The following is a 21,089-nucleotide window of genomic DNA, read 5'->3' on the forward strand; positions in this document are numbered from 1 at the left end:
GAGAAATAAGAGGGATTGATCGTTCCTGCAGCTCAAACTGTAGATTATGGTGCTAGCTACGCCAAAGTCATGAGTTTGATTCCTAGGGAATGCATGTCGACCGCTGGATAAACGCGTCTGCAAAATGCAAAAATAAAAGAGACATTAAGCAAGTAAATATTCTGTCTTAATTCCTGAATTAGGCTGTACAGGATGTTGAGGTGGAGTATTTGGGTCAGTAAGGTAATCAGGTGAGCTGCTCAGGTGACACGAACCTCAGTGCCGGAAGATCCCGCTCCAGCACAAGCATCACGACTCATGATCCTGATGTACATGTTTATGTTCTCCAGCTCTTATTGCCTCTCAAACACGATTTATGCTTCAAATGAGTGCTGAACAGAAAGATGTCACCGTATGCGGGCGCATATTGCCGAAACAGATGTCCGTCTTAATGCACGTCTGTGGTGCTAATCCTGTTAGAGCAGAGGATTTGCCATGACAGAGCGCAGGAAGGTTACGGTGTTGATCAACAATCATGATTCGCCTCAACTTCACAAAACTGTGCCGCTTTACCGTGGGTCTTTTACCGGTTTTTGAACAATCGTGCCATTGGTGTGTGTGTTTTTGTGGCTCATGAGTGTGTGTTTGTGTCTCGTCTCTAACAGCTGGCCGAGTACCGGCAGAGGAAGGCTCAGTCCGATGGCCAGAAGAAGCAGAAGAAGAAGAGAAAGAAGCCTGAGTCTGAGGTAGAGGAGCGTCTGAGAGAAGAGCCGAGCCGGGATGAGGGAGACGAGCAGCCGGGAGATCAGAACACTGTGTTTTCCCTCTCGAAGACCCTGCGCAGCGGAGAGACCGTCACACATAACCAGACCTACACCATAGAGGTGAGCAGAGGAGTTCAGCCTCGCGGTTATTACCATCACTCTTTTAATCACACAGAGAACACATGATCACTGGCTGCGTTTACATGTACGCCAGAAGTTTATTACTACATGTATTCAGTAGTGAACCACTCAGATTAAGATGTGTACATGACATGGGCCGTTTTGCACACTTACTTTAATACACACGTTCAATTCAAATGCAGTTTGTTGCAGCTGTTTTATTTGCCCTCTTTAACGTCCCCCTACGTAGTCAATCATTGTATCCCTTAAAACTCATCAAAATGACATTTTTAAACGTTTTTTCCTTGATAAAAATGTCTTCATGCCTTAAAATATCTTGACTGTAACTCGACACCCTTGCCTCATTTAGTATGCGCAGTTCTATGAATATGCAAATGAGCCCCGCCTCCACTCACTCACTCAGCTCAGAGATCCACTGGTTGACGATCACACGTTGATCTGATTGGTTACAAGGTAGTTTGTGACGTCAGAAACACCAGCGATTTCAAAGCGTGTTTTTGAGACTGTCTTTGGTTCACTGCAGTTTTAAGGAGGAAATACTCAGCAATGGAGTCGACTTATGAATTTACACATGGATTGTCTTAAAGCATATTAAAAACACCACATAGACACATAAACAACATTAAAAGCTGGATTTACACCACAGGGGGACTTTACTGTCAGTGTTTTTGTTTATTGCCTTTTTTTCAATCACAAATGAGTAAATTAGGTATTATTCGAAAGCTTAAACACTCATTCATTAATTCTGTGAAAACCGTTTTGAAATATGACATTGCGTTACCATGGAAACTGTACTTTAAACCCTTTTAGCGGGCTCCTCCCCCTAGTGGGCGGAGTCATGTTTCATACAGTGGGCGGAGTCTCGTATCACGAAGTTTACTGCCCTGATTTAGAATAAAATATTTTTCTAATCTTGACAATCTCAGACAAGCTTCTGTGTTTGGTGACTATTCTGTGGCCAGATGAAACACAAACTACGGTTCTCGGCTGGACGAAGCAAACCAGCGCTTCGCTAGGAATGTTTTGACATAAATTTATGAATTATATGGACTCCTTTTGGAGTCTCCAAGTGTCCTCCTCTGGAAAGACACGTACATTTACCTTGAGATCAGCTTTTGCAGGAGAAACCGTTGTAAGAATCATCCTTCAAAATCTGTTTACTTTGCTGGATATAGCAAAAGATGACAAAATCAGCGTGTTATGAAGATAAGTCACGATAAGTGTGCAATTAAACATGCAAATATATATATAAAATGTTTACTCTATTGACAGACAGACATATATACATACACATATACAGTAGTCAACATTTGAAGTGGATCAAAAGAGTTCATGAAAGGTTTTGATCCACTTCAAATGTTGACAACTGTATGGCTACATATATATGTATATATATTTATATGTATGTAAATGTATGTGTATATTATGTACACAGAATGTTTTTCTTCGCAGCTCTTATGATAAATGAATGCGATAATAAATGCGTAGATGTTTTTAAAGCCTGGCAGGTTTAGGCTGTATTTGTAGTTACAGATGAGTGTGAAATTAGTGGTTGCCCAGGCAACAGACAACTGCGTTTGAGCTGGTTAAGTGTGTGTGTGTGTGTGTGTGTGTGTGTGTGTGTGTGTGTGTGTGTGAGTGTGTGTGTGATCCGGTGTCCTTGCAGCAGAATAGCAGCACTTCTCCCTCTGTTCTCTCGGCTCTGAATGCACCGTGAGCTTCATCAACGCTGGTTTCTCCAGGACACTGACGCTGGTTCGCTCGTCTCTGTGGTCATGCGGCTCCGTCTCATGTTTGAAGTAAAAAACAATCCTCTTAAACACAGGCACAGTCTTGCAGGACTCCTCTGATTGAGTTTGCTTATGTAACTCCGACGGCACCGTCTCCACGTCTTTCCAAGGAGAAAAAATAGTGTAATATGCAGTTGACCAAGTGTACATTATTTAAATTACCACGGCAAAGTTTCGAGTGGCCGTGCAACTTCCTCCTGCAGCGGTTGCCATGGAAACAACGCTTGTGACTGTGCTGAAATCTGACAGAGTAAAAGCAGACCGGAGAAATTAAACTATAGTTACGGTGAATATGCGTGTCTGATGGGTTTAAGTCTGCCGCACATTACCAGACACTTTTGACTAGCACAGGCTTCCAGACCGCGACCGAATGCTCAGGTGTAGCGGCCTTCTCTCCTGCCACTGCGACTGAGTTTTGTTAGACGTTCCCAACTGATAAGAGCTGCCGTTTCTGTTGCATATGAGGAACATCTGACGGCAAACGGAACGAAAGCTAAACGAAACCGCGCTTCTCGTTAGAGCCGCGCAGCGAGGACCGTTAGCATCTCTATGAGCCGATCTCGCTCACACTACACCGGTTCTACACAGCGCTTGGAGATCCAGTGAGAGAGTGTTTATATTCGCCTCCGTATTAATAACATCGCAAATGTGGAGCGTTCTTGTATCAGATCAAACAGCGCTAACATGGAAACCAGTGGAAACATTGTGCAATGATTAAACACATTATAGAAGACTTTTCAGTTCACAAATCACCAACATACACCATGGATTTAACGTAGTAAATCTAACTGTAACCACGGTATTGTGGCAGAAATAGTCGAATGTTTTCACATTATTCTTCTCAGGGTTCGTACAGCCTTTTCAACGCTCTGAATGTACCATTTTTTTATTTTATTTTTATATTTTTTTATGTATGTGATGATTTGTAAAACTAAAAGTTTAAAGATGGAGAAAAACTAAAACTTCGGAGCAAACAAACACTTTTATTTAAAGTCTCCCTGTAGTCAATCATTTTATACCTTAAAGCTCATCTTTGGTCACCAAAATGACATATTTAAATGTTTTTTCCTTGATAAAAATGTCTTTATGCCTTAAAATATCTTGACTGTAACTCGACACCCTTGCCTCATTTAGTATGCGTGGTTCTATGGATATGCAAATGAGCCCCGCCTCCACTCACTCACCCAGCTCAGAGATCCACTGGTTGACGATCACACGTTGATCTGATTGGTTACAAGGTAGTTTGTGACGTCAGAAACACCAGCGATTTCAAAGCGTGTTTTTGATACTGTCTTTGGTTCACTGCAGTTTTAAGGAGGAAATACTCAGCAACAGTGCATTATGGGTATTCTCTGGCCGTTGAGTGTAGATCGGTTGTAATACATCTGTTATTGCAGTGCATTGTGGAGTTGAATGAGTGCACTGGATAATGTCCACTGTGTTTCGGACACCACTACAGATGGGGGCGATTTCTGCTCTCCAAGGCATTTATTTAATCAATGTTATTCTAATGTAAATCAGCTGTTTTCTATGTGAATATACAGTAAAGTGTAATTTATTCCTGTGATCAAAGCTGTATTTTCAGCATCATTACTCCAGTCTTCAGTGTCACATGATCCTTCAGAAATCACTCTAATATGATGATCTGATGCTCATTTATGATTATTACCAGTGTTGAAAACAAGTATTATTTGTGTGGAAATCTAACTGTATATAACCACTAAAACGGCCAGATTTATATTAAACTTGGTCTAATTTTGCTATCATTAAATAATATTAAATCGTATGTAAATGGCCACACTCTGTTAGTTTGATCAGTCCACCACTAGTCATTAACATCATTAACCTCTACGAGATGTTCTTCCTCTCGTGTGTTAATGTCTGCAGTATCAGTGTATCGCACACATATAGCGGTTCTGCTGGGTTACTCTGCGCCGGACGCGCCTCTAGATTACACTGGATGTAGGTCAGGCGTTCATGCATCAGTGTAATTAGCCGCGAGCCCCACTAAAGCTAACGAGAGCAACGGGCCGCCATGGCCAGTCATGCGTCTGCACCTAAAGCCACGCTGAGGACGGTGTGTGTTCTCTGATATGGTGTGTTTCTTTCAGGTCCTTTGCTTTCATTTCAGGATGGCTGTTTTTAAAACCGTGTCGGTCTTGATGAGTGACCCACTAACACCGAAGACTCAATTATGTGCACCTAATTGCATGTGTGACCTCATTCTGTTATCTTTCTCCAGCCCGAGAGTGAAGTCTCCACGACGGCTGAGGACTGCTCGTCTGAGGTAGGATCCGCTACTCTTCATCCCCCAGTGTGTGTGTGTGTGTGTGTGCAGAGCCGGATTAACACAAAGGCAAACTAGGCACGTGCCTAGGGCCCGATTGGCAGGATGGGGCCCAGACAGAGGGACAAAAAAAAAAAAAATGTACAAATGTCCTATCTACAATTTATTTCAATATTTATTAATTAACTAAAAATAGTGACGATGTTTATCTTAATCATAGACTGTTACATTACTGCAGTTAAACCAATTAATGTGTCCGTTACAAAGCGGAACTTCTGAAAGTATGTGTAACGAACGCATCCATCAGGTGCTGCGAGGCAAAAGCCTAATAAGCACACAAAGAAGCACAGCTCGTAATGCAGGTGTGTGAGTTGTCGGCATCTATTTTGGAGTGATTGCAATGTATTCTAAATATAAACTTGTACTGTAGATCAGCGTCATTTCTGGAAAAATCATTCACCGCTTTATTACGAGTTTAAAAGAGCGCGAGCGTCATTAACGTGCCCAGACGCGACCCTTTGAATTTGTGCGTACAATGAATAACATCGCGTCCGGAGCTGACTAGTAAAAAAGCTACAAAATTAAAAGACAAGACGTCTGTATTCCAAGTTAAAAAGCCAACACACTACAACATTTTAAAATGTTTCAAATAAAAGATCTCATATCTATGGGTCTATCTTCTAAATTCTGCTGCTGATTAGATTATACCCTGACATTACCCAATAATATCAGTTTATATATTTTTTTCTGCTCAGTAGCGATCGTGTCTTTCTCTTCCACTTGATTTGTGTACAGCATATTTAAGGTAGCAATGCAATATAAAGCACTTATGCTCATCTACTGAAGTGGGATTCTGGAACTGTGAATAAATTGAATAAAACAGCAAAATAACAACAACAACAACAATAACATCTTCATTAAACAAAAAAGAGATTACCTCAGATAAAGTTTGATTAATATGTACATACAGTACCGATAAAAGTCTGGACCCATTACTATTTTTAATGTTTTTCAAAAGAAGTTTATTATTATGCTCTACAAGCCTGCATTTATTTGATCAAAAATACAGAAGAAAACAGGAATATTCAGCAAGGATGTGTTAAATATATAAAAAGTGATAGTGAAGACTTTTTTAAAACAACTTTTTAATAATCAAAAATCCTGAAAAAAAGTATTACAGGTTATAAAATAAATATTAAGCACCATTTCTAACATTTGATAATAAATCAGAATATTATAAAGTTTTCTGAAGGATCACGTGACACTAAATTCAGCTTTGCATCACAGAAATATAAAGTATAGTAAAATAGAAAACCATTATTTTAAATTTTAATAATATTTCACTATATTATTTTTCTGTATTTTTGATCAAATAAATCCAGGCTTGATGAGCATAAGAGACTTCTTTCAGAAACATTAAAAATAGTATTGTGTCCAAACTTATGTACTGTGTAAGTAAAAATATACTGCTTTTAAAATTAAATGTTGTATAATCAAAAAGTTTAGGAATCATATTTGTTTCAAGTGTTTTTTTTATTGGGGGTGGGGGGCCTCCAACATGAATTTTGCCTAGGGCCTCCTAATGTCTAGAACCGGCCCTGTGTGTGTGTGTGTGTGTGTTATTCTCAGGCTCAGGTTGAGTGAGTCAGGTTTGCTTTGTTAATGACTCGTGGGATGAAACTGTGCTTGTGGACGGTTATGATGCAGAAACCTTGCTCTTGTGCTCATGCATCATGTGATCATGTGACCTGTGGTTGCCAGGCAGTGAAGGCTGAAAATCCAGCCTGAAATTGATGAAGACCTTGAAGAGACCAAAGTTCTCAGAGACTGAGGCTGATCTGTGGCGTTACTGAACACAGAGTACATGTTATAATATGAATAGTGGATCGTATACACACTATTAAAATGAATAATAATAATATTAATAATGCTAGTTCTGTTCTATCTATTTAACTATTGTATTTTTTTTAGCACATTTCCTCCAATTATCAAAACTTTATTTATTATTTATTTTCTTTAAGCACATTTATCCTCAATTACCAATACAAAAACTATATTCATTTACTTATGTATTAATTTATTTTCTACAAGCACATTTTCTCCTCAATTATCAATATTTAATTATTAATAAAAAAAAATGTTTTAATTATTTTTATTAAGCACATTCTCCTCAATTATCAGTACAAAATTATTTTATTTATTTATATATTAGTTATATGTATTGTTTTTATACATTAGGATTTGTTGGACTTTGACATTATTTTAATTTCATTAACATTTCATACATCATTGTATACGTTGTATTGACTTTTTCTTGAGAAAGTACAAATATAGAATGAAAGAAGTTAAAATAAGATGAAATAAGGTGATAAATTAAATAAAAAATGATTCTATTACAGAAATGTAATACAGGAAAGCACTGAATCTACTAAGAGTCCGCACTGAGACTTACAGAACAGCTCATAAGCGAAACCTCTGCACACATTACAGTGTTTGAAGGGTAACTGTGATTGATTTAGGGGTAAATGATGTCATGTGTTGTGCTGTGATGTGTGTGTGCACTCTTTCATGTGTGATGTTGTGAACGGACAGGTGAATGGTTTCCAGGAGAGGACAGACAGCGATCTGCCATGGTCCTGTGTGATCGGGGTACAGTAGATCCTCACTGCATCGCTCTCTTCTGCTCTTCTAACACACTAACCTCCCATCATCCCCTGTTCACCTTCAGCTCAGCTGGGGAGATGCTAATGCCCGGGCGTTCTGTGCCATGCTAACCGCGCTCACTCAGATCACGGCTGCTTGGCATTTTGTTGGGTGTATATTATATTGGTGGAGGAGAGCGTGTAGAAACGCTGATATAAGAGAGGCGTTTAGCTTTTACAGGGAATAAGGCCTCGTGTCCAACGAAGCGACAGACGCTCTTCTGAAAATGTCCTGGCGTTTGAGACGCTTTGGCTGCTATGAAAGTGTTACTAGCATCTGATTTCACAGATAGTTTGTTTCTGAAGATAAAAATGTCGATACACTGTAAAGAGCTTGTCATCTGTTGCTGTTTTACAAGTGGGATGTGGTGATTGGCCGCTGTGGTATTTGCCCCGCCCTTCCTCCACTGTGATTGGACGACAGTGAGCGAGTTTAACATTTGTTTCAAATCTTCTGCCGTTTGTAAATGCGTGGCGCTCCCATTCAAAACAATGGGAAAAGTACGCTTGCCTGAGGAAAGATACCGCTTTTGTGGACACACGGCCTTAAACTGTCGACAGGAAAGGGACTAGAATATAGAAAAGAGAAGTTTTTTTAACTGTAATTAAGATGTTATTATAGTTTTTATTGTAAATATTTATTATAATATTTAGTATTAATAGATTTTTATTTTTAATTAATTTGTAGTTTTCAATTTTATTTTTTGTTTTCATTTTAATAACCATTTTAGTAATTTTGTTGAGTGTTTAAGTCATTTTTTATTTCAGTGTTATTTTTTATTTTTTATTTTAGTACATCAATATGGAGGGTCAAATTACTCAAAATTAAATAATTAAATAAATGTTGAAATATTCAAATAAATTATTATATAATACATAATAAAAAATGTATTAAAACAAAAATCATTCAGTTAATTGTTAAATCACCAAATAAAATTTATTGTATCTTTTATTTCTTTCATTTTAGCATTTGTTTGCGCTCATTTTATTTGTTTATTATTTATTTTATTTATTTTATTGTTTTTGGATTGTTTTTTAGTTAAGCACGAGCTTGTGTAAATTAATTTTAAATAAAAAAATGTGCGTAAAAAAATACTAAAATGACATAAAAGGTACATTTAATAATTTGTTTGGTGATTCAATAATTAAATTAATGATATTTATGTTTTAATAACAATTTAATAATTGATCTTTCTAAATAAAAAAACAATAAACAAGCTGAAAAATAAACTGAAATAAGTTTAAGATTTTTTTTAAACTATAATAACCCTGTGATTAATTAGAAATGTAGAAAAGTTTACTAAATAAAATAAGTTTGTTTTTTTAAATATTACATTTTATTTCAATTAATGTTTTTTTTAGTTTCAATTAACAAAAATGTTTTAGTTAACTATAATAACCCTGAGATTCAGTAGAAGTTTCCCAGATTCTCCTGACCGAGCTCCGGCACCACTGGGTGGAACGGGTGTTTAATGAGTGGATCTGGTTCTGGATCTGGATCTGGTTCTGGATCTGGTTCCGGTTCCGGTTCTGGATCTAGATCTAGATCTGGTTCTGGTTCTGGTTCTGGTTCTGGATCTGGATCTGGTTTTGGTTCTGGATCTGGTTCTGGATCTGGATCTGGATCTGGTTCTGGTTCTGGTTCTGGTTTTGGTTCCGGATCTAGATCTGGATCTGGATCTGGTTCTGGATCTGGATCTGGATCTGGTTCTGGTTCTGGTTCTGGTTCTGGTTCTGGTTCTGGATCTGGTTCTGGTTCTGGTTGTGACTCTGGTCTGGTTCTGGTTTCTCCCACAGGAGGAGGATCTCGCTCAGTCTGAAGCACAGATGGAGCCTGAGCCTCAGAGTCAGATCCAGGTCATGGAGGACGAGTTGGCTGCTAAGAGCATGGCCATCGAGGAGCTGAGCCGCGAGCTGGAGGAGATCAGGAGAGCGTTCGGGGCCGAAGGAGGCCAGCAGGTGTGTGTGCTCGCCCCGTCCAGGACTCCGGGTTTTAGGCCCGATCACACACAACGGGTTTTTCAGGTTTGAAAACGCGAGTCGCTCCGAATTTCAAGTATTAAAATAAAGTATTTCGAAAATTAAAAATACTTCTGAGAAAGCAGTTGATGTCCAGCTGTCCTGTCAGTCTAATCCAGGATTGTGGCGCGAGCGCTCTAGACCCTTTGATTTGCTGTTAAGTAAAACTGTCTTATTAGCTTTTTTACTTTCTGTTAGCATTGGGGTTTGTGAAGTCGTTAAGCTCCTGGTAACGAACGTTTCTCTACAAGTTCCTCCTCCATCATCACAGTCTCCGGACGTTCAAAGCAACTGTGAACTTTCGTCACTACAACGGAAGCCCCGCCTCTCCATTCATTTGATTGGACAGTGGAAAAAAACGTGATGACGTCAGGCGCTTTTCTGATGATTTTATTATAACTTCAGGCGCTCAGAGGCTCCTACTAAAACACAGCGAGGCGCAGCGGGCGGTTAAACCGCGAGGCACATAAACAGCGCTCAAAACACTCACTGCTGATAGAAAACGATTTCAGAAAGGCGCCTCTCACTGCAGAACACGCATTCTGTGTGACCGCGGCCTTGCAGAGCCGTGCTGTGTGTCGGGCTGGGCATCTTTCAATCTGAACGATTTCGATTCTTATCGATTCCAATAAGGTAAAAAAGAAAAACACTGTGGATATCATTCACATTTAGTCTTATTACGATTGAAATAAACAGTGTTTTAAGATTTTTTAAGAGTTTTTTAATAAAATAAACATTACGTGTTATAGAGACGGCAGCAGGAACATTAGGCTGCTGTCCCTTTAAGAGCTGCACTGATCCAATATACTGATACACACACGCCTGAAAACAGAAAACAGCGAGTCGTCTCTCGCTTGAATGCTTTACAGTCAGATTGAAATGCTCACAGGGGAATCTATAAGAGGAATATACATTTTAATTTTATAACAAGTATCCGATTCCCAACCCTTGCTGTGAGACGCGCTAGATGAGTGTCTGACGGATGATGCGTGGCCTCGCTGTGATTAGTGCAGATCTCACTCCGTAGAGTCTCGGTTCTTTCTCTGCGTGAGACTTTCAACAATACCACCGATCTTTCTTCTTGACATGGACTCCATTATGCTGCCAGGAAAGTCACTTTCTGTCATGTAGATCTGCAGGAGAAGGTGTTTCATTGACTGTAGACGCTCCCCTGCTGATCGAGACCCGAGGAGGTGTTTCACTTAGCTTTCATAACAGTCCAAAAACCTAATAACCAAGACTAGCTTTGCTTCCATCCACCTATTTATATGCAGAATTTGGGCTTTTGCATAAAGAATGGAATGGAAACAAAAGAATGGCTGGATGGAAATACTGAAAATGTGCATAAAAACTGTGCTTTTATCTGATAAGAGGACATGCAAATACACTATGATGGAAACACATTTACCGAATAAATCCCTCTAACCTCATGTGACTCAGCGTCAGCTGTGATTGGATAACTGGAGTAACCAGTGGACCAATGGCGTCGCAGCATCTCTAATGTTGGTTTGGTGTTTCTGAAAGTCAGAGTGTGTGATCAGAATGATTTGGTGTAATTCCCTCCAGAAGCGTCTCACGCGAGTGTGTTCCCGAACACCAGCATCCGAACGCCAGAGAACACGACAGCGTTTACTGAGTTTCGTCTGGCGCTCTGAGACACTCGTTTATGAAGGAGGGAAAACAGCCACAAAGTGATTTTGTTTTCTTAAACGATGATGCATGATACGCTGGCTTTTATGTGTTGTTCCAAATTTGCGCCCAAGTTAAATCCGCAACATCGCTGCTCGTTGTCAGAGACTGCTGAAATGACGTGAACAATAGCTATAATAAAAACTATAACGAAAACTATAACTATGTTAGCATTCACACCAGTGCACAATATCGCTCTGTTTATTATAAGCGCTGCTGAAGTTTTTGTCTGATCGAGCTCTTTAAAGTCTGCGTGAACCGGAAGTTGCAAACGACTGTTCTCCAGTGTTGTGGCGTATTTCCCAGTGAAAGGGAATATTGAACAGAGGGCAGGGTTTACTCCAGCGCTCCTCCTCTCCATCTCTGCTCATTACAGACTAACGGTTTGAGGGGAGTGGTTAAGCGTTTCCCAACCCAAGCCGTCAAACCTACATCATCAGAGAAGGAACGCCATTCCAGACCGGAAGTAACTTTTCAAACTTTGCTTAAAGATTACGACGGCAAACAATTTTTTTCTGTGTATTAACTTGCACGGATTAATTTTCCCCACAAGACTAGTAATATGCGCTAACAAAGTAAATAGGGTCAATTTTGATTTCAGTTGGACTTTAAAGCAGGATGGATTCTGATTGGCTGTCAATGTTTTTATTGTTCATCAGCTGGAAAACATCGTTCTGAAAGTGATTTCTTTCTTTCTTTCTTTCTTTCTTTCTTTCTTTCTTTCTTTCTTTCTTTCTTTCTTTCTTTCAATCTTTCTTTCTTTCTTTCTTTCTTTCTTTCTTTCTTTCTTTCTTTCTTTCTTTCTTTCTTTCAATCTTTCTTTCTAACTAATCTTTCTTTCTTTTGAACTAATCACTCTTTCTTTCCCGTGTGAACGTGTGTGAATCTTGTTTTCTTAAAGGTGCAGTGTGTAATATTAGGAGGATCTGTTGACAGAAATGCAATATCATAAACACATTTATGTTTTCAGTATAAAGACCTTACATAATGAACCGTTATGTGTTTATTAGCTTAGAATGAGCATTTCTCTCTACACACACCGCGGGTCCGCTTACATCGACATGTTTCTACAGTGGCCCTGAGCGGACAAACGCGTTTCGTCACTGTTGTTCTTCGTGTAAAGAAGCGAATAAAACTCTGACACAATGATGAACAAGTGACAACAATATTCGCAATAACATCGTTTTACTGAATAATTAAGTAAACCTTATTTCTTACTTCATCTTTGTAAAGAAAGCTCATTGATTAACTGGCTACTCTCTGCTTTCTCAGACGACGACATCACTTCCTGTCGGCCACTGTAACTTCTGTTGGGTGCAGTTCGCAACCTCACCACTAGATTCTGCTAAAAATCACACACTGCACCTTTAAACACATTGCATGAAAACGCAGTTTTTTTATTTTTTATATGCGTTATTCCAAATTTACGCACAAGTTAAGTTCGCTACACAGCCACTCGGTCTGAAAACGCTGTCCAGGGTTGAAATGACGTGTCGTGTGTAAACGTGTGTGTGTGTGTGTGTGTCCACAGCTGCCGGAGTTCGAGGAGGCGCTGAAGCACAGGGACGAGATCATCACGCAGCTCACCGCTAACATGCAGCAGGCGCGGGCCGAGAAGGAGGAGGTGATGCGGGAGTTCCTGCAGCTCACCGAGCAGAGCCAGAAACTGCAGGTCCAGTTCCAGCAGGTACCAGACGCTACCAGACGCTACCAGACGCGCGTCGCTACGGTTCCTGCGCGATGCTTTACATGAGGACAAACACTTCATTATAATGATTGCCTTATTATTTAGATCAGCCTGTAACTACAGATAACTATAATGATAACTGTAACGATAACTATAACTGTAATGATAATTATAAAAATAACTAACGATAACTATAACTAACGATAATTCTAAAAATAACTAACGATAATTCTAAAAATAACTAACGATAACTATAACTAACGATAATTATAAAAATAACTATAACTTTAATGATAACTTTTAAAATAACTAACGATAACTATAATTTTAACTATAATTCTAAAAATAACTAACGATAATTCTAAAAATAACTAACGATAACTAGCTGTAACGACAATTCTAAAAATAACTATAACTTTAACGATAATTTTTAAAATAACTAACGATAACTATAATTTTAACTATAATTCTAAAAATAACTGTGATGACTGACAATAACTATTAAAAAATGTACTATAAGTCTAACTATAACTCAACTATAATGATAACTGTAATGAAAATTATAAAAATAACTACATCGATAACTATAACACTAACTGTAATTTTAATGAAGACTATAGTGATAACTATAACAGTAACTATAAAGGGAAGTATAATGAGAACTGATCTAACAATAACTAACGAAGGCTATATCGATAACTACAATGAAGACTATAATGACAACTATGATAACTAATGCTAATTATAACAATGATTATATCGATAACAACGGTAGTTATAACAATAACGCTAAGTAATGATAAATATGACGATAGCTATAATGATAATTATAACAATAATTATAACGATGAATATAACGATAGCTATACTGAAAAGAAAACTATAACCTTAACTATTAGCATCCACACCAACGCACAGTAACATTCCGTTTATTATGTCGTCTGTTTCTGTAAATGCTCAAGCTCTTTAAAGCAGGATGGATTCTGATTGGCTGTCGATTTTTATCATTCACCAGCTGGAAAAAAAATCGTTCTGAAAGCTAGAACTATGTTTGTTTGGTAATTTTTATTATTGAAACAAATGAATAAATCGATATAACATTTGTCTCTCCTCGTCCGCTAAACCATCATATCAGAAGCTTGTCTGTGTCATTTCATCATTTTGAATGGACCCTAATCCTGTCCCTCACAGGCTTGTGTTGAAATAAACATGGCGTCTGAGGTTTACTGTTATGTAGGTGTAGTGTTGCATTGGCCGATACCCTGACGGTCTCGCTCTTCCTTCAGCTGCAGGCCGGCGAGATCCTGAGGAGCTCCAGCATCAGCTCCACCGCCTCAGACCTTCTCCAGGCCCGTCAGCAGATCACGCTGTACCAGCAGCAGCTGGACGAGAGGGACGCGCAGGTCAGAGGTCACCAGCAGCAGCTGGACGAGAGGGACGCGCAGGTCAGAGGTCACCAGGAGAAGACGCAGGAGCAGCTGAGACTGATCACACAGCTTCAGGAGAGGCTGAGTGAAGCCGAGAGGGTGAGAGTTCACTGATGAAACCAGCGCCAGCGCTCCAGCATCATACGCTTGGCTCAAATCAGGACAAATAATCAGTGCTGTCAATCCATTAAAAAAATGAACTAGATTAATCGCACATTTTTTCAGTGATTAATCACAATTAAAAACACTTACGTTTTTATACATTTTTTATATATTTTATAATGTAATCATTTCACAGTTAATCTCCAAATTAATGTAGAAACAACATAAAGACAGTATATTTTAAAAACTTGTTTAATGGCATCTTTAAACTCCAGTTTCACTGATACTAATACAGCGACTGATGTCTCGATGATGTCTCGGCCTCTTTTGTCTTGTCGCGCTTGAATGGTTTAAAAGCATTTGCATGAACAAGAGGGTGATCATATAGCTAATGTACCGCTAGCTAAAGGATGACAGTAAAATGTACGGATGCTGCGTTAATTGCGTTAAATATTTCAACGCGTTAATCTGGACAAAAAGCAATCGCATGCCGCATTAACGCTGACAGCACTCAAAATAATGTTATTGTTCCTGTTCAGCAAATGCACAGGCGCGTTTTTACACTCGCTGAAACAACCAAAACATCACCTTCTAGCATTTGCGACTAAAAATAGATGTGTGTGTGAACTGTAAAATATATTTAGGAGTATGTGTGAGAATAACAAGTAGGTGTTTAAAAAGTCTTAACCCTCTGAGGTCTGAGCTGTTTTCTGGGCCTTGGAGGTGTTCTGACATGCTCTGACATTTCTGGTTATTTCTGTTACTTGTGACATTTTCATGGCTAAAGTCTAATTACACTGTATTCAGCACAAACTCTGCTACAATAATATATCAGCAGCATGTGTGTAAAAGTTTGTAGTTTTGAGATAATGACATTTATGCGTGGTTTGTGAAAATACAAAAAAAAATTCTCACTGAAATAAGGAATGAAACCCATACTGATTATTTCTTCACAAGACTTTTGAAAATTGTATGACGTAGCCTAGAATATTTGCTCTAAAACTATGTGAAAATCACCCTGACTGCTCATTCAGATAAGACAATATATTGATTTAAAATTTTTACGACGTGTTTTGTGTGAAAAAGCTTTATGCGGGAGCTCATTAATATGTAAGCTTTTCTCACCTGAGAAAGACAAAGAACCTCCCCTAATGGCCCTATTAGGAGCTATCAGGCCCCTATCATTCTGAGCAACCTTGCACAATACTGTAAATGAGGAGATTTAAAAAAGAATGGCTTTTAAATTGTTTGGATTTATTTACAACACAACATAGTCCAAAGATACACACAACAAATGCCAAAAAAGCACTTATTGAAAACAATGATCCAAAGACAGAGACCTTTGTGCCATTCCTAAAAACATTGTACATACCTTTCATTTCCAAGGTGTTTGATTTTCACTTTACCATGTTCATGTTCACTGAAGTCCTCAGTGGCATCTGGGCCCTGAAAAAAAAAAGTGAACATACTGATATCAAGAGAAAGGCCTGCACGATTTTGGAAATAAATATTAGATTTTTCTGGTTAAAATTGCTTTTTAAAATTCACAGAATACACACACACACACACACACACACACACACAAATGTTTCCAACAATATATAATATAATGAACACCAGGTTTGTTGTGCCTTGTAGGCATAAGCTATGCGCAGTGCTGGATAAAATAATAATAACAATAACCTATAGCAGCCTATAAATCTTCCAAAAGATTTCAGTAACAACTAAGCTAGAGAAAAATATATTGATTATCATGTTACTTCAAATGTTTCCATTCGTTATGATGATATGAAATGAGATAATAGTAAAAACATGAAGCCGTTTGCTTTTCAAACGCGATCGCGATCCAAAATATGATACATTCAAGCGCGATCGCTTGCAAAATATGATACATTCAAGCACGATCGTGCTCAAATATAAAACATTATGGTTACCATATACATATCTACGTTTGAGCAGATATCCACAAACACAGTAACAGTAAACACGGGTCTAAATATTATAATATTCACCATATCTAGCAACAGTTCAACTGCAATGTGAAATTTATGCAACAATAGCAAACTAATATGTAAGAATTTCTTACCTTATATCTTTCTTGTCTTCAAATCGCGTTCTTCTTCTTCTGAGGTAAATCCAATGTAAGCTCAGGCGCGTCTAAAAGCAGAGACTTGTGAAGTGTTTTGGTGTTTTGTTTTTGAGGTAGGCCTAATGAGCGCGATCACGTTCCATGTGGAGATTTGCATGTGAATATCTTTTGCGCGAGTGGGCGTGGTAAATTAAAAAAATAATGAGCAAGCGTTTGAGAAGCTGGACATCTTGTTGGTTTTATACAAATTACTTAAACAGAGAATATTTGTTTTCAGTTTGAATCCGATCATTTAAAAGTACACACTTAAATGTTTATAAAGGTATATGGCTCATAAATGTGTGACAAGTATTCGCTGAGTTTTGTTTCAGTTTATAGACGTGCTCAAGAAAAAAAAGTTCACCGCGACGGAGAGGCAGAACGCACACCCTGTTTATTTTCTTTATTTTACAAAAGCACAATGTTTTGATTTGATTGTAAGTGGACACATACAAAAGTAGAAATATCACAGATTCTTTTTTTATATTTCTTTTTTCTGTATTTTCTATAAGTTTATAGTGCTACAATGTGGAGAAAATCCAGCAAAACGCGCCCGCACGTTTGCCGACCTCAGAGGGTTAAATTCAGTTTTTGTTTATAGATTACAGCTTGTTTATAATTCTAGCGTTTCAATGAATGCTTAGTAAATGCATAATTATTAAATAAATACAGTTTGAAGCAGAAATATTTAAAAACCTAGATATCCAAGATGCCAAGATATATATCTATAACCAAGATACAAAAATAAATGTAATAATTTTGCTTGTAAACGTCTCCTCGTTACGGAAGCTTGTTTCCACCATGGAATAAAAAAAATTAAAAGGTATTTTATCTTACAATTCTGACTTTCTCGCAATGAGGAATGAGAATATAAACTTTATATCATTTATATATAGTTATATAGTTTATAACTCGCAATTGGGAATTTTTTATCTCGCAATTCTGAGAAAAAAGTGAGAATTGTTAGAAAAAGTCGCAATTACCTTTTTTATTTGATGACTATGATTGTAACGATAATTATACAAATAACTATAACGATGACTATTATTGTAACGAGAATTATTAAAATTATTACAATTCTGCAGCAATTACCTTTATTTTATTTTATTTTATTCTGTGGCTGAAACAAAACTCTGTGCTCTGTGAGCAGTTGCTCATTATCATCTAAAGAGACATGCACTGAAACGGGTCGCTGTGGACAGAGCTGGTTTTGAGGAGGTATTGCTGTGTTTTACACAACCATTGAGGAGTTTTAACCAAAGTATGTTACAAACTTTACATGAAGACCCTTAAGAATCATACTAACTTGTGTAAAATGTGCATCCGAAGACCCCTTTAAGAATAAACCAATGATCAAGCCCAAATGAGCTGTGTGAAAGACACCCTGACTGAATAGTGTGGTCTCGGTTTGTGTCTAAGGAAACTAAATACAACTTGTTTGAAATAAAAACATGCCGTTTCTCTGTCAGCAGTTCCGCACACAAGCCGAAGAATCGTCTGCGCAGAGTGTACGAGAAAAGGACGTACTGAACACCGAACATCAGCAGCGTCTGATCTCAGAGCACCAGCAGTCGATCACGCAGCTCCAGGATCAGCTTCAGTCCTGCAAACAACAAGCGGAGGAAGCGAACCGACGTCTGTCCGCGAAAGCCCAGGAGCTGGACGCCTGCGAGCGAGAGCTGGCCGCGTCCCGGCAGAAAGAGCGCATGTCGTCGGGAGAGATCCTGCAGCTCATGAAGACCGTGGAGGATCTCCAGCAGCGCTGCCATCATCACGGCAGCCAATCAGAGAGCGACTCGCTGCGAGCCGAGCTCGACGAGATGTACGGGGAGCAGATCGCCACGATGAAACACGAGCTTCGGATTCAACACGCGGCAGAAGTGGAGCGAATCCGAGAGCAAAGCCGCGCCGAAGTGGAGAAAATCGTTCAGGAGCATCAATCAGAGATCGAGAAGTTCAAAGGTCAGGTGCTTCAGAGCAACGTCCTGAACGTGAGGGTCATCGAGCTCCAGCAGAAGCTGCAGGAGACGCTAGTGCTACGAGAGAAAGCGGAGCAGGAGTTAGCGCGGATGAGTGGAGAAAAACTCAGTTTAGCGCAGCAAGTTGAGCGTTTACACAGCGAGTTGTGGAGTGTGAGGTCAGAGGTCAGTGAGGTGCAGCGCCTACGTGACGCGCTTGACGCCGCGCAGAAGGCTAACGTCGAGCTCGAGGTCAAGCATGAATCCGAAATCACTAATTATAAGATTAAACTCGACATGCTAGAGCGGGAAAAAGACGCGGTGTTGGATCGCATGGCGGAGTCGCAGGAATCTGAGCTGGAGCGACTGCGAACGCAACTCTTGTTTAGCCACGAGGAAGAGCTTTCCCGACTCCGAGACGACCTTCAGCGGGAGGGCCAGCTCAACGTGCAGAACCTGCGGGACGAGATGAGCGTGCGACACCGCGAGGCTATCGACGGCTACGAGGACAAGCTAAAGTTAGCGGAGAGCGAGCGAGTCGCGCTGCTTCAGGCGCTGAAACACAACGAGGAAAGCGGGAAACCCGAGGAACCGGAGAGACGGAGAGAGAGCGAAATCAACGATCTCCTGGAGAAGATCAACAAGCTAACGTCGGAGAACGAGCAGGCGTCCGCGCGACTCGCAGAGCTTCAGGACGAGATCGACACGCAGAGGAACACATTCTCCTTCGCCGAGAGGAACTTCCAGGTCAACTTCCAGGAGCTGAAGGACGAGTACGTGTGCATGGCTAACGCTAAAACACAGCTGGAGGAGCGCCTGATCCGAGACGCCGAGGAGTTCGAGAAGAAGCTCGCCGGGATGCAGACGAGACGCGAGGAGGTGGACGGCAGTGAGAAACACACGACGGAGCTGATGGAGAAGCTGGAGGCGGTCGAGAGAGAGAAGGAGAGGTTAGCCGAGCGCCTCTCGCTAGCGGAAACGGATGCTAAACGCCTGGAGGTCGAGCTGGAGAGGAGGAATCAAGCGCTGGGTCGGGACTGCAGTGTTTCTGGTGGGCTGGAGACGCATCACACACACATCAGATCAGGGAGGGAGAGAGAGACGCCTGCGAGTACTACAGCGAGCCGGCTCGCTTCACACACACACACACACACTCGCGAGGAGCAGCTCTCGGTCTCCTTCAGCCGCACGCAGCAGGTAAGCAACATGCTACCGTTTCATGATGATTAAACAGAGCGTTCGCGCTCGCTTCACAACTCGCGATGCAACAGTTGGGTTTATCTGCATTGCTCTGCGTTAGAGAAGCTGCTGTTAGAGGCAGACGGGCTGGGAATAATATATCAGTGCAGAACTGTGGGAGGAACTGATGCGCATCGAGGGCACTCAACGCCAGAGCGAGCGAGAGATTATCGCGATTCGGACAGAGCGCAGGGGGACCGAGGGGCGAGAGAGATTGTGTTATAGAAGAGAGAGAGAGAGACAGATGAGCTTTATTCTCCTGTGTGTGAAACACTCTTTGATCTCGGCAGCTCTGGCCGTCATTTACACTTTTGTGTCTCTAAAGACCATTTATGGGTGAATCTCAGTGAAGCAGAGGCAGGTCACATGTCCTGAAGAGCAAGAGAAAGGAGATGTGTGTTTGCTTATTTCCATGGCACATTAAAGGGCTTTTTGAAGTGTTGGGTTATTTGTAAGTTTAATGACATTTAAGCACATTTGCACAACTCTCATTATCCTAATCTGGCGGGATGAGCTTTATTTAATTTTACCTTAAACAAATTCTCATTAGTCCGCAATTATTGCAGGTTTTATTTAATTCAGCATTAATTAATGGTACTTATCAATATATATATATATATATATATAAATTAATTATAAATTAATAAGTACATATATTACATATCCAGGATGTAGTTGAACAAGTTTCTTCACATTATCGCCACGAGTGATTTTTGTGTGTGTTGTATTGCATTAATGATAATGGGGTAATTAATTAATGTCACTTGGCAACAAATCGTAATGGTCCTAAAATATGATTAGTTGCTTAAAATGGGCTCAGCATATATATATATATATTTTTTTATATGACCCAGACATGTTCTTTGCAGTTTCGTGGCAGACTTTTCTTGCACCAAATGTTTTTTGGATAATTTTCTCGGTATATTACAGTAAATAGGAAACAGTATATTTCATGTTTCTCTTTGATCCTTTAACCTAAATTATATCGGCTGATTTAGCAAATGAGCTTTGTTATGATCGACTAACATCTGCATATTGATGACATTTACATGACTGTTCTTCAGTGCAGGTGAAGTTTATGAACACTGGGGTTGATATGGAAATGTGGGTGCAATATGCTAATGAGCTCATGCATGTTTTGTCGTATGCTAATGAGCTCATGCATGTGATGTCGTAA

The 21,089-nt window shown here is 39.6% G+C and overlaps 1 protein-coding gene across 8 annotated transcripts in view; it reads left to right on the forward strand.

Annotated features, from left to right (window-relative positions):
• The window catches only part of akap9 (A kinase (PRKA) anchor protein 9), a 136,542-nt gene that overhangs the window by 22,436 nt on the left and 93,017 nt on the right, over positions 1–21,089 (forward strand). For 6 of the 8 annotated variants that reach the window (XM_084131587.1, XM_084131592.1, XM_084131589.1 and 3 more), the window contains exons 2-8: positions 645–863; positions 4,917–4,961; positions 7,554–7,610; positions 9,461–9,622; positions 12,903–13,058; positions 14,345–14,584; positions 18,185–19,870. In XM_084131587.1, the coding sequence (XP_083987713.1) occupies positions 645–863; positions 4,917–4,961; positions 7,554–7,610; positions 9,461–9,622; positions 12,903–13,058; positions 14,345–14,584; positions 18,185–19,870 (2,565 nt within the window). The remainder of the gene's footprint in view (positions 1–644; positions 864–4,916; positions 4,962–7,553; positions 7,611–9,460; positions 9,623–12,902; positions 13,059–14,344; positions 14,585–18,184; positions 19,871–21,089) is intronic. The other 2 variants (XM_084131588.1, XM_084131591.1) reach the window with 2 other exon arrangements.

Source organism: Abramis brama, assembly GCF_963993115.1.
Source record: "Abramis brama genome assembly, chromosome: 12".
NCBI classification, from domain to species: Eukaryota; Metazoa; Chordata; class Actinopteri; order Cypriniformes; family Leuciscidae; genus Abramis; species Abramis brama.